Raw genomic sequence first — 18,438 nt, forward strand, 5'->3', positions numbered from 1 at the left:
CACTGTGCAGCCCTGTTGTTAGGTAGGTGTGAGGCACCTCAGATTGTGGGGGACATGAGAAATGGTCTCTTGAATTTTGGGAAGAGTATGTCAAATTCTATATTCTGCCAGAACTTCAGTGGCCTCTATATTTCAATCCATTATCTAGCAGTTAACATGTATTTCTTAACTTGAAGTGTAGGCACAGTCAGGCACAGTAGAAGATTTGGAATTGCTCTGGAAGTTGCTGCAGCCACATGTTTCACTGGAATAAATTAAAAGGGAAAAAAAAATAAAAAATTAAAGCTCTTGGTGAGGTTACTGTTTTACCCATCTTAGGACAGGAACTTTATGAAAGGTCAGTAATAAATTAGAAGGAGGTTAACTTTAGACTCTGGAATAATTTCACCCCAAGTCAGGGGGTTTCTGTCCCTCCCCAGCCCTTTTACAGTGAAACATTGCAGTGATTATGTTGATTTTGCTGACGCATTTTCTTTTATCTCTTAGGTGAAAAGTTCATGAGATTTGGCTATCCAGATATCCCCTTTGATATGAACCTAAGCTATGACAAGGAGGCTGAGCTGATGCAGTCTCACATGATGGACCAAGCCATCACCAATGCAATCACCTACCTTGGAGCTGAGGCACTTCACCCCCTGATGCAGCACACACCGAGCACAATTGCAGAGGTGGCCCCGGTCATCAGCTCAGCTTACGCTCAGGTCTATCATCCCAGCAGGATAGAGAGGCCCATCAGCAGGGAAACGGCCGACAGCCACGAGAACAACATGGATGGCCCCATCTCCCTCATCAGACCAAAGAGTCGAATCCAGGATAGAGAGGGCTCCCCCAGCAATAGCTGCCTGGATTCTACTGACTCAGACAGCAGCCACGACGACCGCCAGTCCTACCCAGGAAACGCTGCCTTAACCCCCAAGATCAAGCCAAACCCGGCTTATGTGAAGGAAGAGGCCAAGCCTTTGGATGTCACGAAAGCTTCTAAGGGCTCTTTAAAGGATATGTACAAGGTGATCAACGGAGAAGGGGAGCAGATTAGGGCTTTCAAGTGCGAGCACTGTCGCGTCCTCTTCCTGGACCACGTCATGTACACCATCCACATGGGCTGCCACGGCTACCGGGACCCGCTGGAGTGCAACATCTGTGGCTACCGCAGCCAGGACCGCTATGAGTTCTCGTCGCACATAGTCCGGGGGGAGCACACATTCCGCTAGGCCTTCTCATCCAAAGGGGACTCCTATGAAGTAGAAGAACTGCACATGAAGAAATACTGCACTTACAATCCCACTTTTCCTCAGACGTTGAGACGCCTATTTTGTTGTTGTTGCTGTTGTTGTTGCTGTTGTTTAATTATTATTATTAACTTCTTTTTTTTTTTTTTTTTTTTTTTTTTTTTTTTTTTTTTTTTTGTGGACCCAACCTCATTTGCTCTGCCCAGCTTAAGAATGGAAAGAAGGAAGGGAATGGATAAAAGAGGGGCTTGTTGTGGCCATCGGTTTTTGGGGAGTGACTCGCCTTGCTTTCTGTGGGAATTGAAAGGCAGTCTGTGTCCATCTCAGTCAGTTGTACACCCTGTCCTCTTTTGGGATATCGCTCAACCATGCCAGGTGCTTTCAAGCCCCAACAAGATGCCACTCATTTTCAATTTCAGAGGGATAGGTAGAAACATTTCAGAGGAGGGCCTTTTTCTAATATGAAGATGTGATGCGAGCTTTGGTGGCTGGAGGAAAGGGGAGGGAACCTTGTTCTGCAGAATGAACAATTATTTTCAAAGCGAAACTGGTAGGGAGTTAGGAGCATGAATCAAAGTCAATATTCCTTTCAAAATTACTTTCAAGGGTAAGCTGTTTTCCTGGGTTCAGTGTGTATTGCCCCTCTAGAATGTAAATAAATTTAAAGAAAAAAGAAAAAAGAAAAAAAGAAATGTATGTCTTAACACTGTACCACATTACAGCAGTTTAGTTTCATAAGTCTGAGGGCCTTCCTGTGGTAAGTTTGAGGCTTTGTGTTTTTATTTTCCTTAACTTATGAAGCACCTTTTTTTAGAATTGTTGATATTCTGTTACTCCATGCCTATGTGTTGTCTCACTGGCTTCTTAGAGACCCTCGGGAGCCTTACTTCTTTAGCTGCACCCTAAGTTTTAAGAAAGAGCATTTAGAAATAACATTTAAACCTGCTTCTAGGACAGTAAGTGGCCTGGGAGTGGGTGAGAGTCTGTAGTTTACTCAAGAGGTTCTGCTGCTCTTTTGAAATACCTTTGGGTTAAAATTATGGATTTTTGAAATTACAAAAGTACTAGCAGCAAAGTGTTCTTTAAAGACAGGTATAGATAGATATATAATTATGTAAATACTTTCTCATTCTACTATCACAGTGTTAACCTCTTGGCAACAGCCTAAACTAAGACTTGCAGCTGGGAAAGCGTTAGGAGCCAGATCCTTGGCCAGCATTAATCTTCTTGGCTCCATTGGATTGAACAGAGCTGCCTCAACTACTTCAGCTACATCAGGATCTGAACCTTGACTGTTTTTTTCTCTTGTTGACTTCTTACTTGCTAATTTGCTGAACCACTGATTTCCTTTTGTTTGTACATCATCAATTCTGCTTAATTTGTGGGTGAAAGTATTAGCAGGTGTTGCTGGATGGCCTTGGCTCCTGATGAGCACAGAAGCCCAGGTCACATACTACCAACAGGTCACATACAACCCTCCCTGCTTCTTCAGAAAGTAATAAGGGGAGGTGGAGGTGCTGTGTATTGATTTGGACCTAAAGATTTAAGTTTTATTCCTGATATATTAATTTCCCTGTAGGGAAAGCAAATGGAGAAACACACTCCAGAGAGAGTCCTTGACCTACAGACTGGACAAGAAAACAAGTCCACTGATCTATTTTGTTTCCTTTTTTTCTCTCTCAGTAAATAACAAAAGCCAGCAACCACCCAGCAAGTTGCATCAGTAAAAACTGGGCTTAAACCTAGAGGACAGATTGCCATTGAAACCCAACTGTTTGTACCAATCACAATTGAAATGTTGTTGTTTGGCAACAAGAGCACAGCTTGAGAATGGAAAGATCTGGATGGGTTTAACCCCCTCCGCATGCATGGTCTCCATGCGCTTGGGGAGACCTTTTCCAAAGGATAAAGTTACTAAAGTATAAAAGAGAGAGCAAGATCAGGCCATAATGAATTCCCATCTGCTCCCTCCAATCTGTGCACTTGATGCATATGCCAGTTTGCTGTTCGTTTTGAGGGTACTGGGTTTTTTTTTTTTTTTTCTTTTTCTCTTCCTAGACCTGGAGCATTTGAAAGTAGGAGCTGAGTGGTATTGATTGAAATCTTTTTATGGTGACATTCTTGGCAGCTAGAACCTGTGTTTAGAAAGAATACAGTAGATCATGGCCAGATTACCTGATGACTGCTTCCCAGCACTGCAATGCTATTAAGTAGGAGCTGGTAAAGTCTTGCAGTAGCCTATTAATTATAATACAATATGGAGAGAAATGTCATCTTGTGTAATGTGAGACCTATCAAGGCTGGGAATATGCAAGGCTTTGGAGAGACAGATTTAAAGATCTATTCCCAACATTGTTCTTAATGTCATTGGGTTCCTCCCCCTCCTTCTTTCTTCACCCTAATGTAGAGGAAACTGGGGCAAATGAAGCAGTCCCATCCTCCAGACCATTCTCATTGTCTTGTGCCTGGTACAGTCAAAGGAGTTTGTGCAGGAGAAAAGCAGGGAGGTGCTGGAGGGCATGGCTTTCATTCCGTGTTGCTGAGTCTCTGCAGTTAAGGAGGTGGGCTTAGGAGGCAGCAGGCCGTGCTTTGTGTCAGGATGTGCCTGGAAATTCAGCAAAGAAAAAAGTGGCTGTGATTTGCTGAGACAGGAAAGCTCCTTTAAGACCAAGGTGGAAAGGTTCTTGGGCCTTGAGGGTTGCTGGGCTTGCCTGGACATCCAGAAAAACACATGCCCAAGCCAGAGAGAGAGGTTGCTGGCAAATCCTTTCAGTCTCTGGGGGAAACACTCAGTTCTCCCCTCTGTGGTCACTGAAAGAACATTGGGCTGTGGTTTCTTGGAATAGTTAGCACTAGGGAAAAAGTGTTTAGAATTTCTGCCCTTGTTTGGGAAAGCACCGGAATACGGGAAAGGTAGAGAATCTCTTGTGTATCCACAAGTCAGTTGGCTGCAATTACATCTGCAGTTGGTTAGTGTGCACTTTGGTTCACTGATGACTCACTGGTACCTCGGGTAGGGTGGGTTCTGTAGATATTTAAAGGATCACATCCACTGATTTTGGACCTGGCTTCAGTTGAGTCCAACTTCTTGATCTAATGGTAGCAGGTGAGGTCTGTGTGTCCTGGTGTCAAGGGCACAGGGGACTGGGGAGGCACTGGGGAGTTATCTTACAGAAATTACATTTTTTGGAGGGGATGAAACTTGAGGGCTCACATTTTTTTCTTATCAATGTCCTTTTCTAAACATTCACTGAAAGCTTTTATCCTAGAGTTAGGACAAGAAGAAAGATTGAATTCTAGTTCAAACTTTGAACAAAATTTTGAATTAACATGTACTTTAGAATTCAATTCCTACTGAAAATTATTAGAGAGCTTTATGTAGTGCAGTTTGTCCCTTCACAAAAGTGAGCAAAATAGGGCAGTGGAGATTTCTTTGAGTGTTTTTTTCTTGCTTGCTCTCTGCAAGAATTGGATTTCTAAGAAAAGCTCTTCAGTTTCATCAAGTTCATTAGTCATTCATAGTGTACTAGGAATTTCAGTGGCTAATCCTTGGTCTCCAAATCCGTTTGTTCTGAGTATTTGGTGCTGGAAATGGACCTGGCTGATTTTTATTGGCCCCTTTTGAAATTCTTGGAATCAGGTTTCCAGTTAGAAACATGCATTTGCAAATTTAGAATTGGCTTCCTGTGAGCATTCCCCATTTTCATTAAGAAAAAAAAAAGAATAAAAAAAATTCTGTGCACTTCTCTGCCAGTAAACCCTTTTGCTTCTTTTACATCAAAAATGGCAATATTCTGACTCAGTTTAAAGGATTGAAAGCCTATTAATTTAAAGAGAAGTGTGACTGCTTGTTCTCATCTTGGTGTGATCCATATCCTTGGAGCAGAGGGCATTATCTGTATATCTGCAGTTATTACTGACAAATTTTATAGCCACCTCTCTTTGTAATCAGTTAGGAGGGCACATCAAAATATATTGCATTTTTCAGTAAAGCCTGTTCTTTACTCAGTAACTTATGGGATTAAAATAATTTTATTCTCCTTAAAAAGTGCTTTCATCTATGATGTGATGTGAAAGGTGTCCAGGCATTAACCTGTAATGGTCTGTAGTAGAGAGGACAATTTTAAATGGGTTAATTGGCCTGATTTTTAGTGGTACTGCTTTCTACAATGTGAGAACCCAGCTCACAAAGTAGTCATGTGTACCTCATGTTTACTGCAAGGTGAAGAAATTCTCAATTGTCAGAATTTCAAAATTTCTTTCTGTTTACAAGGGCTTCCCTAAATTTGTGCTGTAAGGCAGGAGGTCAGTACTGAAACCCAGCCCTTGAAAACTGGGCTTTCATGGGGCATTATTACTGTTGCCCAGGTCCTGGGCTAGCTTGTCTTGATTTGAAAGAAGCCAGACACCAGACACTCCTTCCTCCAGAAAGAAACTTCGGAGATAATTGCAGCAAAAGTGCTTATTTCAGCCACGGGCAGGAGCTGCAGTAATGCAGTTCCTTTGCTGGATAAATTCCTTTCCTTAACTCTTGCTGTGCTTTGTAATGTAATGAGGAGGGAGGAGGGAGGCTGCCAGAGTTGCCTAAGGTCAGTGTGGGATTTTAGGAAAAGGGTGATGAAATTGGCTTTTCTGCTAGTAATTCACATCTTAGCTTGGCTTAATAGCATTTAAAAACAAAAATGGATGGCCTGTGGTCTGGGGCAGCTGGAGAGCTTGAGAAAGCATATATATATATATATATATATATATATATATATATATAGTATTGTGTAGTTAGATATATGCTAAATTGTATATGTGCCTTTTCCAAATGCATTTTGGGAGATCCTGATGTCGTTTGTGATATCCTACCAGTCCCTTTCAGAACACACGACAAAAACCTACCCAAAGGAAACATCCCTTCTCCTGCTCTGCACCCTCCTTGGCAGCTTGACCCAGAGAGAGGATCCTCTTTGGTACTTTGCTGTAAGATTTCCTGGAGTCAGACAGCTTTTAGGAGTGGGAAGGGCTGAAAATTCCCCCAGCCAAGTGCTCCAGCCCGAGCTGGTGTGTAGCTGGTCCTGGGGAACTTGGCATTCCCAGCACAATGTCAGGGCTTGCCGTGGGAGCCCCCAGCTGCACCGTGCCCCACAGAGAGCCAAGGAAACATCTCCTGTTTTCTCCCTCTCAGTGCTTTAAGTAAAGCACCCTTGGAAGTGGACTTTGCTCTGCTTTAAAGTTCCCACTTAGCACTGGGAGCAGACTTTAAAGCACTTGCTTCTTGCTTCAGCCTGGAAAAACAGATGTGGCAAGTCCTTTGGAAGTTTTTACAAGTTAGCCTGTCAGGCTGCTGTCAGCCCAGGAATTGGTATAGAGATGAGAGCAGCTCATCAGTAGGAGGTGTTCAGGGAGTTCATGAGCTAGAGCACTGCGATGACAAGCACAGGGCCAGCTCTGGGACTTTCCCAGCGGCTTGGTGACCTGGTTTCAGGTGCAGCTGTTCACCTGCAGGGCTGCAGAGCTGAGTGTGCCAGCACAGCCAGGGCGGGCGGGCCACCATGGGCAAGGTGGGCCACTATGGGCAAGGTGGCTGTGCCAGCAGGCTTTGGGCAGACCCTCAGCCAGCAACAGTCCAGAGCCACTCCCTTGGCAATGCTCTGCTGGGCCCAGGCCACAGCAGCCAAAGAGGGGTGGTGAGGGGAGCAATTAGGTAGAAAAGAGCTAGAAGTTGCTTCATAGTGAATAGATTCCCTTTTATCCCATTCATGTGTTCTGAGATATAAGCAAAGGAGAACGTCACTGGATCCTAGTTTGGTTTCTAATCTGACCTCCTACAACTCCACCTGAAAGGGTGGGTTGTGTCCTCCTGCTTGGCCCTGAAATGCACAGAATACAGGCAGGAGGAGGGGTGGGCTCAGGCTTTGCCATGCTGCATGCTTAACAGGCCAAGAAAACAATAAAACCAGTCTCTGTTTAATTTATCTACCTTCCCAGTTGATCATGCAGATTCCTGGTTCCTGTTCACTTCCAGCCTTTGGAAAGGTGGTTATCAGTGTGCTCACTTGTGTCCTCATCTTTGAAGATAACTTCCATGCTATCTCCTTCTGTACAAACTTCTCCTTTTCATCTTGGGGCCTAATTAATCTGTGGACAGAAATGACCATTTCAACAGAAACCTGCATAGTTGTAGTAAAACTAATATTTTTTTACAGTTGCAAAAAAACTCTAAAAACAAAAAAAACTGTGATATTTTGACTAGCAGTACGTGAAGTATTTCAAGAGGGTGAATGACAATGAAGTTAATCAGATCATGTGGTGTGAGGGGCTGGTACCATGTGGACCCTGTTGGGAGAAAGAGCAGTCTGGCCCAAAGCTGGGGCCAGCACCTTCCTTCCCACAGCAGGTGTTGGTTTAGGCGACTGCACTGCAGCCCAGGAAAACATTTGAGCACCATCAGCCTTGTGCCATCCCTTTGGCTGGATCTGGCAGTGCACAGGAGCTCTGCAGCTGGCCGTGTGTTTGATCACTGCCATCCCCCGTGAGATGAGGGTGCAGCACAGCAGCTCCGGGCAGGCTCGCATTCCCTTTTTCTGTGTAGCAGCCTTAATCCCTGGCCCCGCAGCCTCTGGTGTGTGTCACCGGGCTGGACAAAGGTGACTCCCGCAAGGCACAGGGGGAGCACGGCTCCTGACGGGCACAACGGGGCCAGTTCGCAGTCAGTTGGGCCATCTAGTTTTACCTCAAGTGACATCGAGTGAGAAAAGCTTCTTGCAGGGGTGGAGGTCACTGAATCCCTACTATGCACTTACTGGGATTTGACATTGCTTACTGGAAATGGACGTTCGCTCCTGAACACACTGTAACGAGGGAAGGACTTTCGCTGGTTGTTTTTGTAGTCGTTAAGATTCTGAAACTGTGATCAATTATTTGACAAATTGTCAAGTGTCCTCGGAGCTTGAACACGTTCACTTCCTCACCATGTAGCAGTCTCCACTGGCTTTCTGTGCTTTCCTCTTTCCCCCTTTTCCTTCTTGGAGCTTTAAGTCTGGGCCTGCTCTTATCTCCTGTAGCTTTGGGCTGTCTAGGGGTTGGGGGGGTTGGTTTTGGGGTTTTTTGTTCATTGGCTGTACAGTCTGTTTACATATTTTTGTACTCAAGTGTAGTTTTTTATTAAAAACAGAAAAAAGAAAAAAAAGATAGTTGATTTGAGAAAAAAAGAATAAGGTACGTACTCTTTGTAACACTTTAAAGATCTAGGGTACCTTCAAGATGACTCTACAGTGATGTAATTATAATACTGTATATTTGCCTTCCTTTTTAGTTGGTTTTATTTTCTTTTGTTTTGTTTTGGGTTTTTTTCCTAAAATGTATATCTTTTTATGAGAAACTGGAAACTTTTAATGCAAATGTTTAGAAAGATTTAAAATTGTAAAGTAAAAAGAAAAAAAAAAGTCATATAATTTTTTTTTCCTGTTGGAAGAAAATGCTTTAAAAAAAGTTTTACTACTGTTGTATTCCAGGGTGGGGGTTAGCAACCCCAAATTTGCTTCTTATGCTTCATTCTTGGATCCTGCTTTCTAAACGTCATCATTGCAGACATGGATGATTTGCCTGCATTAATTCTAGAAACAAAAATCACCAACATTTGAGTAATTTTTCTGTTCAAGTGCAATACTTACCCTGACATCTTATTAATCTACAGTGGTTTCTGTGTTCCTTCCTCAGTCCACACAAATCAGTGAAACAAAATGCTCTGCCCTAAATGCATTTAAAGATATGGCTCAAGTAGACTGATTGCAACAAAAGACGAGAAACTGTAAATTAAAGCTAAAGCCCATAATTTACCTCCTGCTTGTCATTGGCATTGAAACACATCCACATCCAGAATTAAGGACATCCCTGTTCTTGACTCGTCCTTCCTCTTCTAATTGCAGCATTTTTAAGAAAAGCACTTAATATTGATGTTTATTAAAAATGACAAAAAAATAAAAAGATCTTTCGGTCTGATCCAAAACCCACTCAGTGGAGACTCCTGTTGACTTTGACGATGGATTTTGGATTAGGCCTAATCTCTTAGCTAGGGCAAAACTGCCATTTCCTCTAGGGAGAGATTTGCCTGCGTAAGAATTACAGGACTCATGTCCTTTATCTACCTGAGAGACCAGAAAAGCTTCTTTAGAGTTGTACTTGTCTTATATAAGTTTAGATGGGACTTGTTTTACATATCATACATATTTATATATAGTGTATTTTTAATGCCTTCCCTCCCCGCCCTCCCCCAGTAGACTGAAGCCGCTGTTGTGTAAATATGTATTTAGGTACGTAATAAAAAAAAGAGAATAAAATCCCATTGAGATTTCTTGGAAAGGCAGTTACTGCGCATGCACAGTAGCCACTTTTGTCTTTTAAATTTGTATTTAAGAGATTTCTTTTTACTAATAACAAAGGCGAGGAGACTGTATCCCCTTCTGACTGATTGCCAAAATCGTTGCCCAGCCCCTGGTGTGTGAGGTGAAGAAGAACGAGGCATTCTGCGGGCGATTGTGGTGGTGCCCGCTGGTCCCAATCCTTGGGCCACATTCCGGGGGGCTCCGTGGGCAGCTCGGCTCCTGCTGCTCCCGGGCCCGCGGAGCTCCGTGATGCGCCTGTTTGCCACGGCATCCTCCGGGGCTGCTGCTCTCTGCCCTCCCCTGTGCCCTTTTCCTGACCGCAGCCGGGCCACTCACCTGGGGAATGACCCCTTTTTTCCTCCCGGGTTTAAGGATTTTTAGTTCTGTGATAGATCTTCCGAGCTCAAAATGAGGAATCTTTTAAATTTAAAAAAAAAAAAAAAAATTAAAAAAAAAAAAAAAAAAAATCAATTTACATCAGAGTTTACTCAAAAAGCCAGTGAAGACACTGGGAGTTGTCCCACTTCTTTATGTGTTCATTGGAAGGTGCTCTTATAAAAGGAGTTCAGAAACAATCCCTTTGACAGTGGTGCATGTGAGCAGCCCTAATGTAAACCCGTATCCCCCTGCTAAAAGAGTTTTGCCGCTATAGACTGAACTATGGGACTTGTTGTTATTTTTATTTTCTTCTTAGCATACATGCATACATATGGTTGCACATCTGTATGTGTGTGCTCTGTACCTGTGTGAGTGTTGTACAGCCATGTGAGAGTGGGAGTCCATGTGTGTGTGTGTGTGTGTGTGTGTATAAATAAAAGAAGCTGCAGAAACTTTGTAATACTTTGTGAAAAGGATTATATTATAAAGGTTTGTACTGTCTTGAGTGCACAGCTACTGGAATAAATGTAGGGAATCTCAGGAACAAGCATATAATTTGTCCAAGAATTATTTCTTCTCAGAAGTGTAAGTGCAGTTTTTAATTCTGTATATTATTTAATATTTTACCAATAAAAATAAACTTCTGACATGAAAGGGTTTTCCATTCAAGCTTTCTGGACACATTGGTGTACTCATACACTTTTCTTTCTTACAGCAGGAAACACACATGGTGGTTTGGCACCTCCCAGGAATCCCATTTCTACCTTCTCACAGATCCTGTTAATTAGCTAGAGAGACTGAGTGTGTTATGAGTTGGGGTTCTGTGCATGGGTATATGAGAGGGGGGAGCTGAGCACAGATCTGCTTTTAATATTCATTGGAGCTAGAGAAAGGCCTTCCATCAGCTTCAGCATCAGTCACAGAAGTGTCCACGAGGGTCTTGCTGTGTCAGATGGTGGCTTCAGCCACCTGCCAACGCTCTGTCATGTTTTTGAAACAAATTAATGACCTAAGATTTTTCTGGAGACGCTTGGTCTGCACACACATTTCCTTCCCCTTCCCTCAGCATGGGTTTTTGGCTGAGTTCCCTCTGTCATATCCAGAGGTGATGTTCCCAGTAGGGATTTGTTGGGCATTTCCCATTGCCCAACCTGTCCTTCCTCTGATAACGCAGCCATTGACCTGGTAGCATTCCAGTACAAACTCTTCAGAGTAAAAGGAAGAGCTCATGAAGCTTCATAAATTGTTTGTTGGTTGTTTTACAAATCTCTTGTAAATTCTTGGTTAAAGGTTAACCAGCCTCTCCCCATAATAAAAGTGTTCATCATTCACATGAGAATGGAAATTCCTTAAGATATCATCTGAATAAAAGTTAATCTTCCTTTAAGTCATGTTTGATGTATGTTGTCTCCAAGGAGTGCTTTGTTCACTGAGGAGAATTTCCCGATTCCTTACACACAGGATTGCTGGATTAGTGATTTTGCTTCAAAAAACCCTCAAAATTCAGCTAATGGGACAGTCTGAATCTTTAGTGCATGGAGCAGAAATCCCATTGTGCCATTGTAGGACAGAAATGACTGGTTTGATGGACTGAGGATCCTGTCCCCAAAACTTATTTGAGATGGTGATGCTCTTTTCATCAACTTCAGCTCAGCGTGTGAGATGATCAGGGGAGAGCTCAAAGGCAGAAATTAAATGACTTTATAATCCTTAGGACTGCTTAGTCATTTTCAGGGGTGAGACTGTGCGTGGCCACGCATTATTAAGGAAGAGACTCTTAGAAATCTCCTGGCCTTGATTGAGGGCCAGCATGGTGTTGATCCTGTGTCTGGGCAAGAGTCACACCAGTGTGTGCAGTTGCCTTTCCCTTTAGATCACCCTGGCAGCAGTGGCAAGCAAAGGGCAGGTTGACCTCACCCATTGAGCTCTTACCTAGGCAACAGGGAACCGTGTCTGATCCCTCCTCTGCATGGCTTTTGCTGGGAAACTCTTACTGGAGCAGAAACAGCCTTTTTCTCTTTGTAGCAACAGATGCTTAAAAATTACTCCAGTGAACAGTGTTGTCAATGCTTCCCAGTCTTCCTTTGGTCTGTGGGAGGCCAGTGGTTTAAAAACACTGAATTATTTTCTCTGTTGCCACATCAAATGATGCACCTGCTGTGCTCTTTGAACTGCAGCATCACACTGATAACATTGATAACCTCACACTGATAACTGGATCAGTCTTATAGCCAGGTTAGCATTTGTGTTTCTGATCTGCCAGTCCAGCCCTGCATTCTGCCAGTGGCCTTCTCCAGCTTTACCAAAACCAATATCATTTTCCCAGTTTGTAAAGGTTAAGCCTCAGTTCCTGGCTTTGGCTTCTATAGTGCTGATATTTCTATTTTTATGCCGTACCTTCAAGAACTTACTGGAGCTCCTTCTGAGGGTGAGTTTGTTTTTAAAACATGGTGCATCAAAGCACGTTTTCCTCCATCTCTGTGCTCAAATGTCACATCCCAGCCCTGCCATGAATCATTTCCCACCATGACACTGTGGAATATATAACAGAGCCCTTGTTAATGGGAGACAACAGCAGGGCCTCAAAATCCCATTATGAAACTCGCAATAATCGAGGGACTAAAAATAAATTTTGCTTGGATTGCAGTTTGAACTTGCTTGGGTTGTTTTTTTCTTTCTTTTTAGTCGATCCTAATGTAGTTAGTCCTCAATAAACCCAGCGTTACCCTTGTGCCCTTCAGTGCTTTTTTTGTCTGTTCTTGGTGCATCATATAAACATTGTCAAAACTTCCAGCATGCAATTATAAGTGTTTGTTTTGGGTTTTTTTCACAGCAGAGTACCTCAGGAGCCACAATGACTTCTGGATTCAATGAAATATGAGTTGAAAGGATTACTGTGTAAGCACAGAGTCGCCTAAAACTTCAGACTGAGAACGAAAGCTCTTTTCAAAGGAATATTCTTGTGAAATAGCCTTTGTGTTTCCTGTTAATTCCTGGTACAAAGATTAGGGATGGAGTCCCAGAGTACGGTATTTTCCAGGGATTTCTGTCACTGGAGAAACTGAGCCCTTGTAATGAGACTATAGAAGTGCTCCATATTATCTCATTATTTTTCATTAATCCGCGCACACCAGCCCGCCTCCACACGCTGTAATTCCATGTTACCACCCATGTTCACATTAAAATAGGAACAGATTATTCAAGACTCCCACACAAATCGTGAACCTCTGTCCCTTCTGATCTGTCACCGGCCATCCCTGAGGCAGAGGAACCTCTACCCTAGGCAAGGAGTCATCCTTAAACCTGGCAGCCCAGCCCTTCAGAGCTAAATGCATATTTTTATTCCTGGCAAATGCTCCTGTGGTATCCAACATCCAAGCCTGGATGAAACTACCCTGTCAGAACTGATTTTTAACAGAAAATTGCTTTTCAATGAACCCATTCTCTATGGAAAGCGTATGCTTTTCATAGATTTGGGAGGATTTGGGGATTTTTACCCTCAATAAGAAAGCCTGAAACTAAACCCTCGGAAGGTTTCTGTGTTATTTATTTTTTTTCTTTTTGGTTTCAAGAGGAAATACTTCCCTGCCCTCAACTCCTGTTTTCATATCAGTTCAAATAATGTCAAGGCACTCTTTGCTGCTCTTTCCCATTATTTTTGTTACTTTTCCTGTTTCAGGCTGCCTATGTGTAGCTGATAGGGTGTGGTGAGGAATGTAAATTATTATTTTCATGTAGGTGTGGTAGCTATTCAGTTGTAAATCCTGTTTTCAATCCTTCTGACTATTTTATTTGTGATCTGTAATATTGATTTGTCTTCTGAGCAGAGAACGCTGCAATCTATCAGGAGCAGGGACATTTTATTCCTTGCTAAAATAATTCAAAGCACTCCCAGAAATCTACGAGATGGGGGAAAAAAAGAGATCTTCCTTGAAGCCGTTTTTTTCTTTCCCTCTTTGAAATGAGTTGAGGAATTTGTTTCTGTTGTTGATTTGTTTTTATCAGTTAGTTGCAAAATCTGACCAGCCTCGCCTTTCAAACCCATCTCCCATGATAACCTGCCACTGGCTGTCTCTTGATAACTGACTTTTAGGAAAAAAACAAGTTAAAAGGTTTGCAGGAAACCTAAAAGGAACAGAGCTCAGGATGGTGGAGGAACAGGAGCTACAACAGGCAGCCCTGCAGTTGCTGTTGGAGTCGAGTGAAGACGCCAAGCTGTTCCCAGTTCCTCACAAGCCCCACAGCCATGCCTGGAACACAGCTGTATTTTCCCACAAGCTGTGAGCGCCTTTTGGCAGCCACAGGCAGCAAGACCAAAGCCTTTCCAGCTGCTCCTGCCTTGGGAAGGATGAGCTGCTGGCTCAGCCAGGGGTACCTCACCCATGGGGCCAGACCCTGTGTGGCCTGAGCAGCCTGGAGGGAGCTGAGCTGATCTGCCCCTGTCTCTGCAAGGTGTCAGTGCTGCTCCAGCCCCTGGGGCTGCTGTGGGAGCTCCTCTGGCTGTGCCCTCCTCTGTGCCCAGCCCCTCCTGTGTACCTGTCCTGGTAACAGCTGGCAGCCAAAACCATTGTTACAGCAGCTGCCTGTGGCAGTGCAACTTGGCTTCTACCTGTCAGTCCAGTCTATCTCATTTTTGGATAAATCTGGACTTCAGGAGTTCAATCACTGCTGGTTTTTTTATATTATTTTTTTAATTATTTATTTTTTTATGGCTAGCTTTAGGCCTGTAGCATCCTGGTGCCTGAGGCTGAGACTAGAACCAGTTGATGGTCCCTGTGAGAACTGAAGTTGAAGTGCCTCAGTTCACATCCTGCACACTCAAAGCTCATGGCCCGTTCAGGGCAGTGTACTAGGAAAAGCCTGGAATACAGTTGTCCTTGGATCCCTCTGCGCATTGTTCTCTATCAAAAAGATCTTTCGAAGGCTGACCTGAAAACAAGCCCTGTCCTTGCAGCTTGAGAGGCTTGTCCTTTCCCTGAAGTGGCAGAAATGTGCAGTGTTTGGGCATGGGTTGCATTTCTGAGCAGTGAGTGCGTGGTTGGGATGCCTGCAGTACATACCGAGTGCTATGCTGCTGCTGTGTGGCCATCAGGAGGCATTTAAAGTGCTTTTTCTTGGGAGTTCTTTTGAAAAATTTATCTCTTTGGTTCTCTTTATTTGCCTTCAGCTTTCCTCCCCATTTCTTGTAGTAAGAAAACAGAAGTTGTCACTAGACATTAGAACACAGCAAGGTTTAAGTCAATGCAAGTTAATATTATTTGCATGATATTTGTTTCTAGAGGCCCTTCCGAGCTAGGTGGTGTTCTAGCACTGAGCAAAAATAAGTTCTGGCTCACACTAATGTATTTAGCATCTAATTATAAAAAGAAATCAAGCTTCTTCTCATTTTCAGAAGTCCAAAGATCTTCCTGTAATGCTCCTTTCCTTTATTTGTCCAAGCCTGGTTATCAGATTTGGAGACAGTATTCCTGTAACTGTCCCTCTGACATTTTGCTGCTGCTTGAGTCTATTCCCTGAGTAGTTCCATGTGGCTGTAATGGATCTCCTTGTGTCCCCAGAGCAGCTCCACAGGATTTGTGGAGCAGTGAGCTCAGCTCCCAGCCATGCCCTGCCTGTGTGCCCTGGGGTAGCTGAGCTCTGAGCCTTGGCTCCATCCCTGCTTTCAGAACACAGAACACAGCCCTGCTTTTCAGAGCACCCTGCCCACAAACGTGACCTGCCTCCCTGGGCCTGGGGTGCTGGATCTGAGGCTGGGATGTGCTGGAACATGTGCTGGTCAAATGAGTCCAGCTGCCCAACAGATCCGGATGGTTTTGGATAACTGACATCCTGATCTTTATCACATCTGCCTCGTCTGAGAATGTTACCGGCTCTGGTTCTCTGGGGTTTTTTGTTAGATCTTTTGATAAGATATTAAATTATCTGGGTCTAAACCAGATCTACGTTGCTCAAAACACTGCAGCTGGGTGATGTTCTAGTCATAGGTCCTACTGAAACTCACTGGTAGAAAGATGGGGTTTGATCCTTTTAATACGTGAGCACCGATTGTTTTCCCCAAAAGCAAAAGAGAGGGGGAAAGCAGTAACAGTGTCAAATGGTTACCAGTTTTACCCTGGTCTTATCTGTTGGAAAGGAAATATCCAAGCTGAAGCTGGTGTGATGCACTCTTTACAAGAGACACTTCAGCTGCTCTTAGGACACAATTTTATGTAAGAGGAAATGTAAAGGATTTTTTGTGTTTGATATAGACTCAGTTATAGAAGAAACCCTAAGCTCTGAAGGAAGAGGAGATTTTGAAGATAACATCACTCACCAGTTCATTCAGCCTCATGTGAAATTGCTGATATTTTAGTGATCTCTGGCTCACCTGTCCTGCCAAAAGACTGCTCACACACTTCATTTTCATTGTGTAAATTACTGCGTTGCCAAGACTTCTTTGAGACCCAGGCTGTCAATAGAGAAGCCTTTGCTGTTATTTCAGGCCCATCTGTGCATGTCTAGGCAAGGCTGAATAAACCACAGATGACCTCTGAGGTAATTTTCCCTTTAGTCATTTGCCTCATTCCCCTGCCAAGCTTGCACACAGCCAGAATCCCTCACCTGGAGATTCTTTTCAGGGGAAAATAATGGTGGGATAAGCCAAATGGGGATTTTTACAGCACAGTAGTTCTCACACCTCTGCCCTGACAGGGTACCCTGTAATTCATCACTCCCAGAGCCTTTGCACCACTTGGCTTATCCCCAGCAGAGGGTTTAGAGCAGGCACTGTGTGTCTGTGTCAGGAGGTATTTGGGCAGGAGTATCCCACAACAGCTATTTTGGGCTATTTCCCCACATCGAGAAGCTCCAGTGCTTATCTCAATGGAACGAAAGTCAAGCCTGTTCTTCTAGATAAAATGCTTTCCCCTCCAACTGCCTGATGCCTTATCTCTGGTCTTGCAGCATCACCCATAACCCCTCTCCTGACCCACTTAACTTTCTGCTTTCAGCAGAGCTGGGCTGGGGGCAGGGAGACTTGATTAATGAATAATATTCACTTTCTTCTAATGCAAAAACTCTTCAAGTGGTCCATGCTCACATAATTAGGAGAGAGATCTCTATTCCTAATCAGCTGATGAATTATCTATGGGTAGACCTTTAAGAATGTATTTCAGGTAGCTTTGGTTCACACAAGTTGGGTTTTAAGCATTTTTCAGGATCTCCTGACAAAAAAAAAAAAAAAAAAAAATTGTATCATTTGACACTTGTCAACTTGTTTTTCTTTGCCTGTTTAAAAAACAAACCAAATCTCTTCTCTGTATCCAAAATAATTTCTATGAAATCAATATTTTTGTGAGCATAGCAATAAGCTAATGCTTGCTTTTTGAGCTTCAAGAATTAGATAGGGGCTGAATATAGCCAGTCAAAGCAGCGAATGTGTTGTCTCTTACATTCCAATTTCAGCAGCAGGTACAGCCAAGGCAAGCTTGTTTGTTAATTTATTTGGAATTAGGCTGATACTTTAAAGCCATTTCCTAGTGAATGATTATCTATCAAAATGTTTTTATCAGCTGGAACTGACTGATGTTCATTCAGATAGTTTCTTGGAGAACCAGCATGTGTGTAGTTAAGCAGAATTCAGTCTGATTACCTGTCTGCATATTAATTTTTTCAATTGCCTCCATTCTTTACAGTGTGGCAGGGGCAGCTCAGAAAATGCTCTTCTCCCTGAATCCCTGGGTAAAGAAGTCCATTGGTGTGAACAGTCCTGTTCCTTTGTTGCCACTGGATGGCCTGGTGGAACAAGGAAGGATAAAAATTCTGGCTGTTGTGAGTAAGATTGCTAAATTGGGGACTCTGGACCTTCCAGGATGGAGTTCTGGAGAGGACACCATGGACACTGCAGCTGCAAACATGATCAGGAAGTGGGACTGACATAAGGGTCTGCCCCCTCCTCCCCACACCAGTTTAGGGCACTGGTGAGTGCCTTAGAGCCCTGCCAGGGTACAGGTCACCAGACTCTGGCTTGACTTCACAGTTTCAGCTCCAAGGAGAGTAACAAAAGGGTGTGATCACTTTCCCACATCCAAGGGTTGTCACTGGATTCTGCTGAGGGGAAATGGCAAAAGCAGGAAACAAATCAATTAATGGAAATCTTCACAGGGCACACAGCCTCTCATGCTCTTGCCTTTGCCTGCATTGCTGCCACTGTGTGAGGTGTCACTGTCACACCTGCTGTGCCCCAAGGACAATTTCACCACATCACCTCTGGTTTGGGAATTTTTTTCCATGCATTCACTCATTCATAGGTGGAGAGGAAGAGTGAAGGCTGCCATCCTTGGCCAGTGTGGAGCTATGATTTCACTGTGCTGGCATATTGTGTGGCAGCCATGTGTCACAGATATTTTCCTTGTCATCTCCCATGTTCTCACTGTTCCCTGTCACTTTAAAATTAATTCATTGCTAATCACTTACTCCAC

At 43.5% G+C, this 18,438-nt stretch overlaps 1 protein-coding gene across 3 annotated transcripts in view; it reads left to right on the forward strand.

Moving 5' to 3' along the window:
• Positions 1–7,092, forward strand: part of IKZF2 (IKAROS family zinc finger 2) — a 114,108-nt gene extending 107,016 nt beyond the window's left edge. For all 3 annotated transcript variants that reach the window (XM_083864920.1, XM_083864922.1, XM_083864921.1), the window contains one exon: positions 487–7,092. In XM_083864920.1, coding sequence (XP_083721046.1) covers positions 487–1,211 — 725 coding nt within the window. In that variant the 3' untranslated portion in view covers positions 1,212–7,092. The remainder of the gene's footprint in view (positions 1–486) is intronic.
• The last annotated feature ends 11,346 nt before the right edge of the window (positions 7,093–18,438 follow it).

This window comes from Zosterops lateralis (assembly GCF_965231275.1).
Source record: "Zosterops lateralis genome assembly, chromosome: 7".
NCBI lineage: Eukaryota > Metazoa > Chordata > Aves > Passeriformes > Zosteropidae > Zosterops > Zosterops lateralis.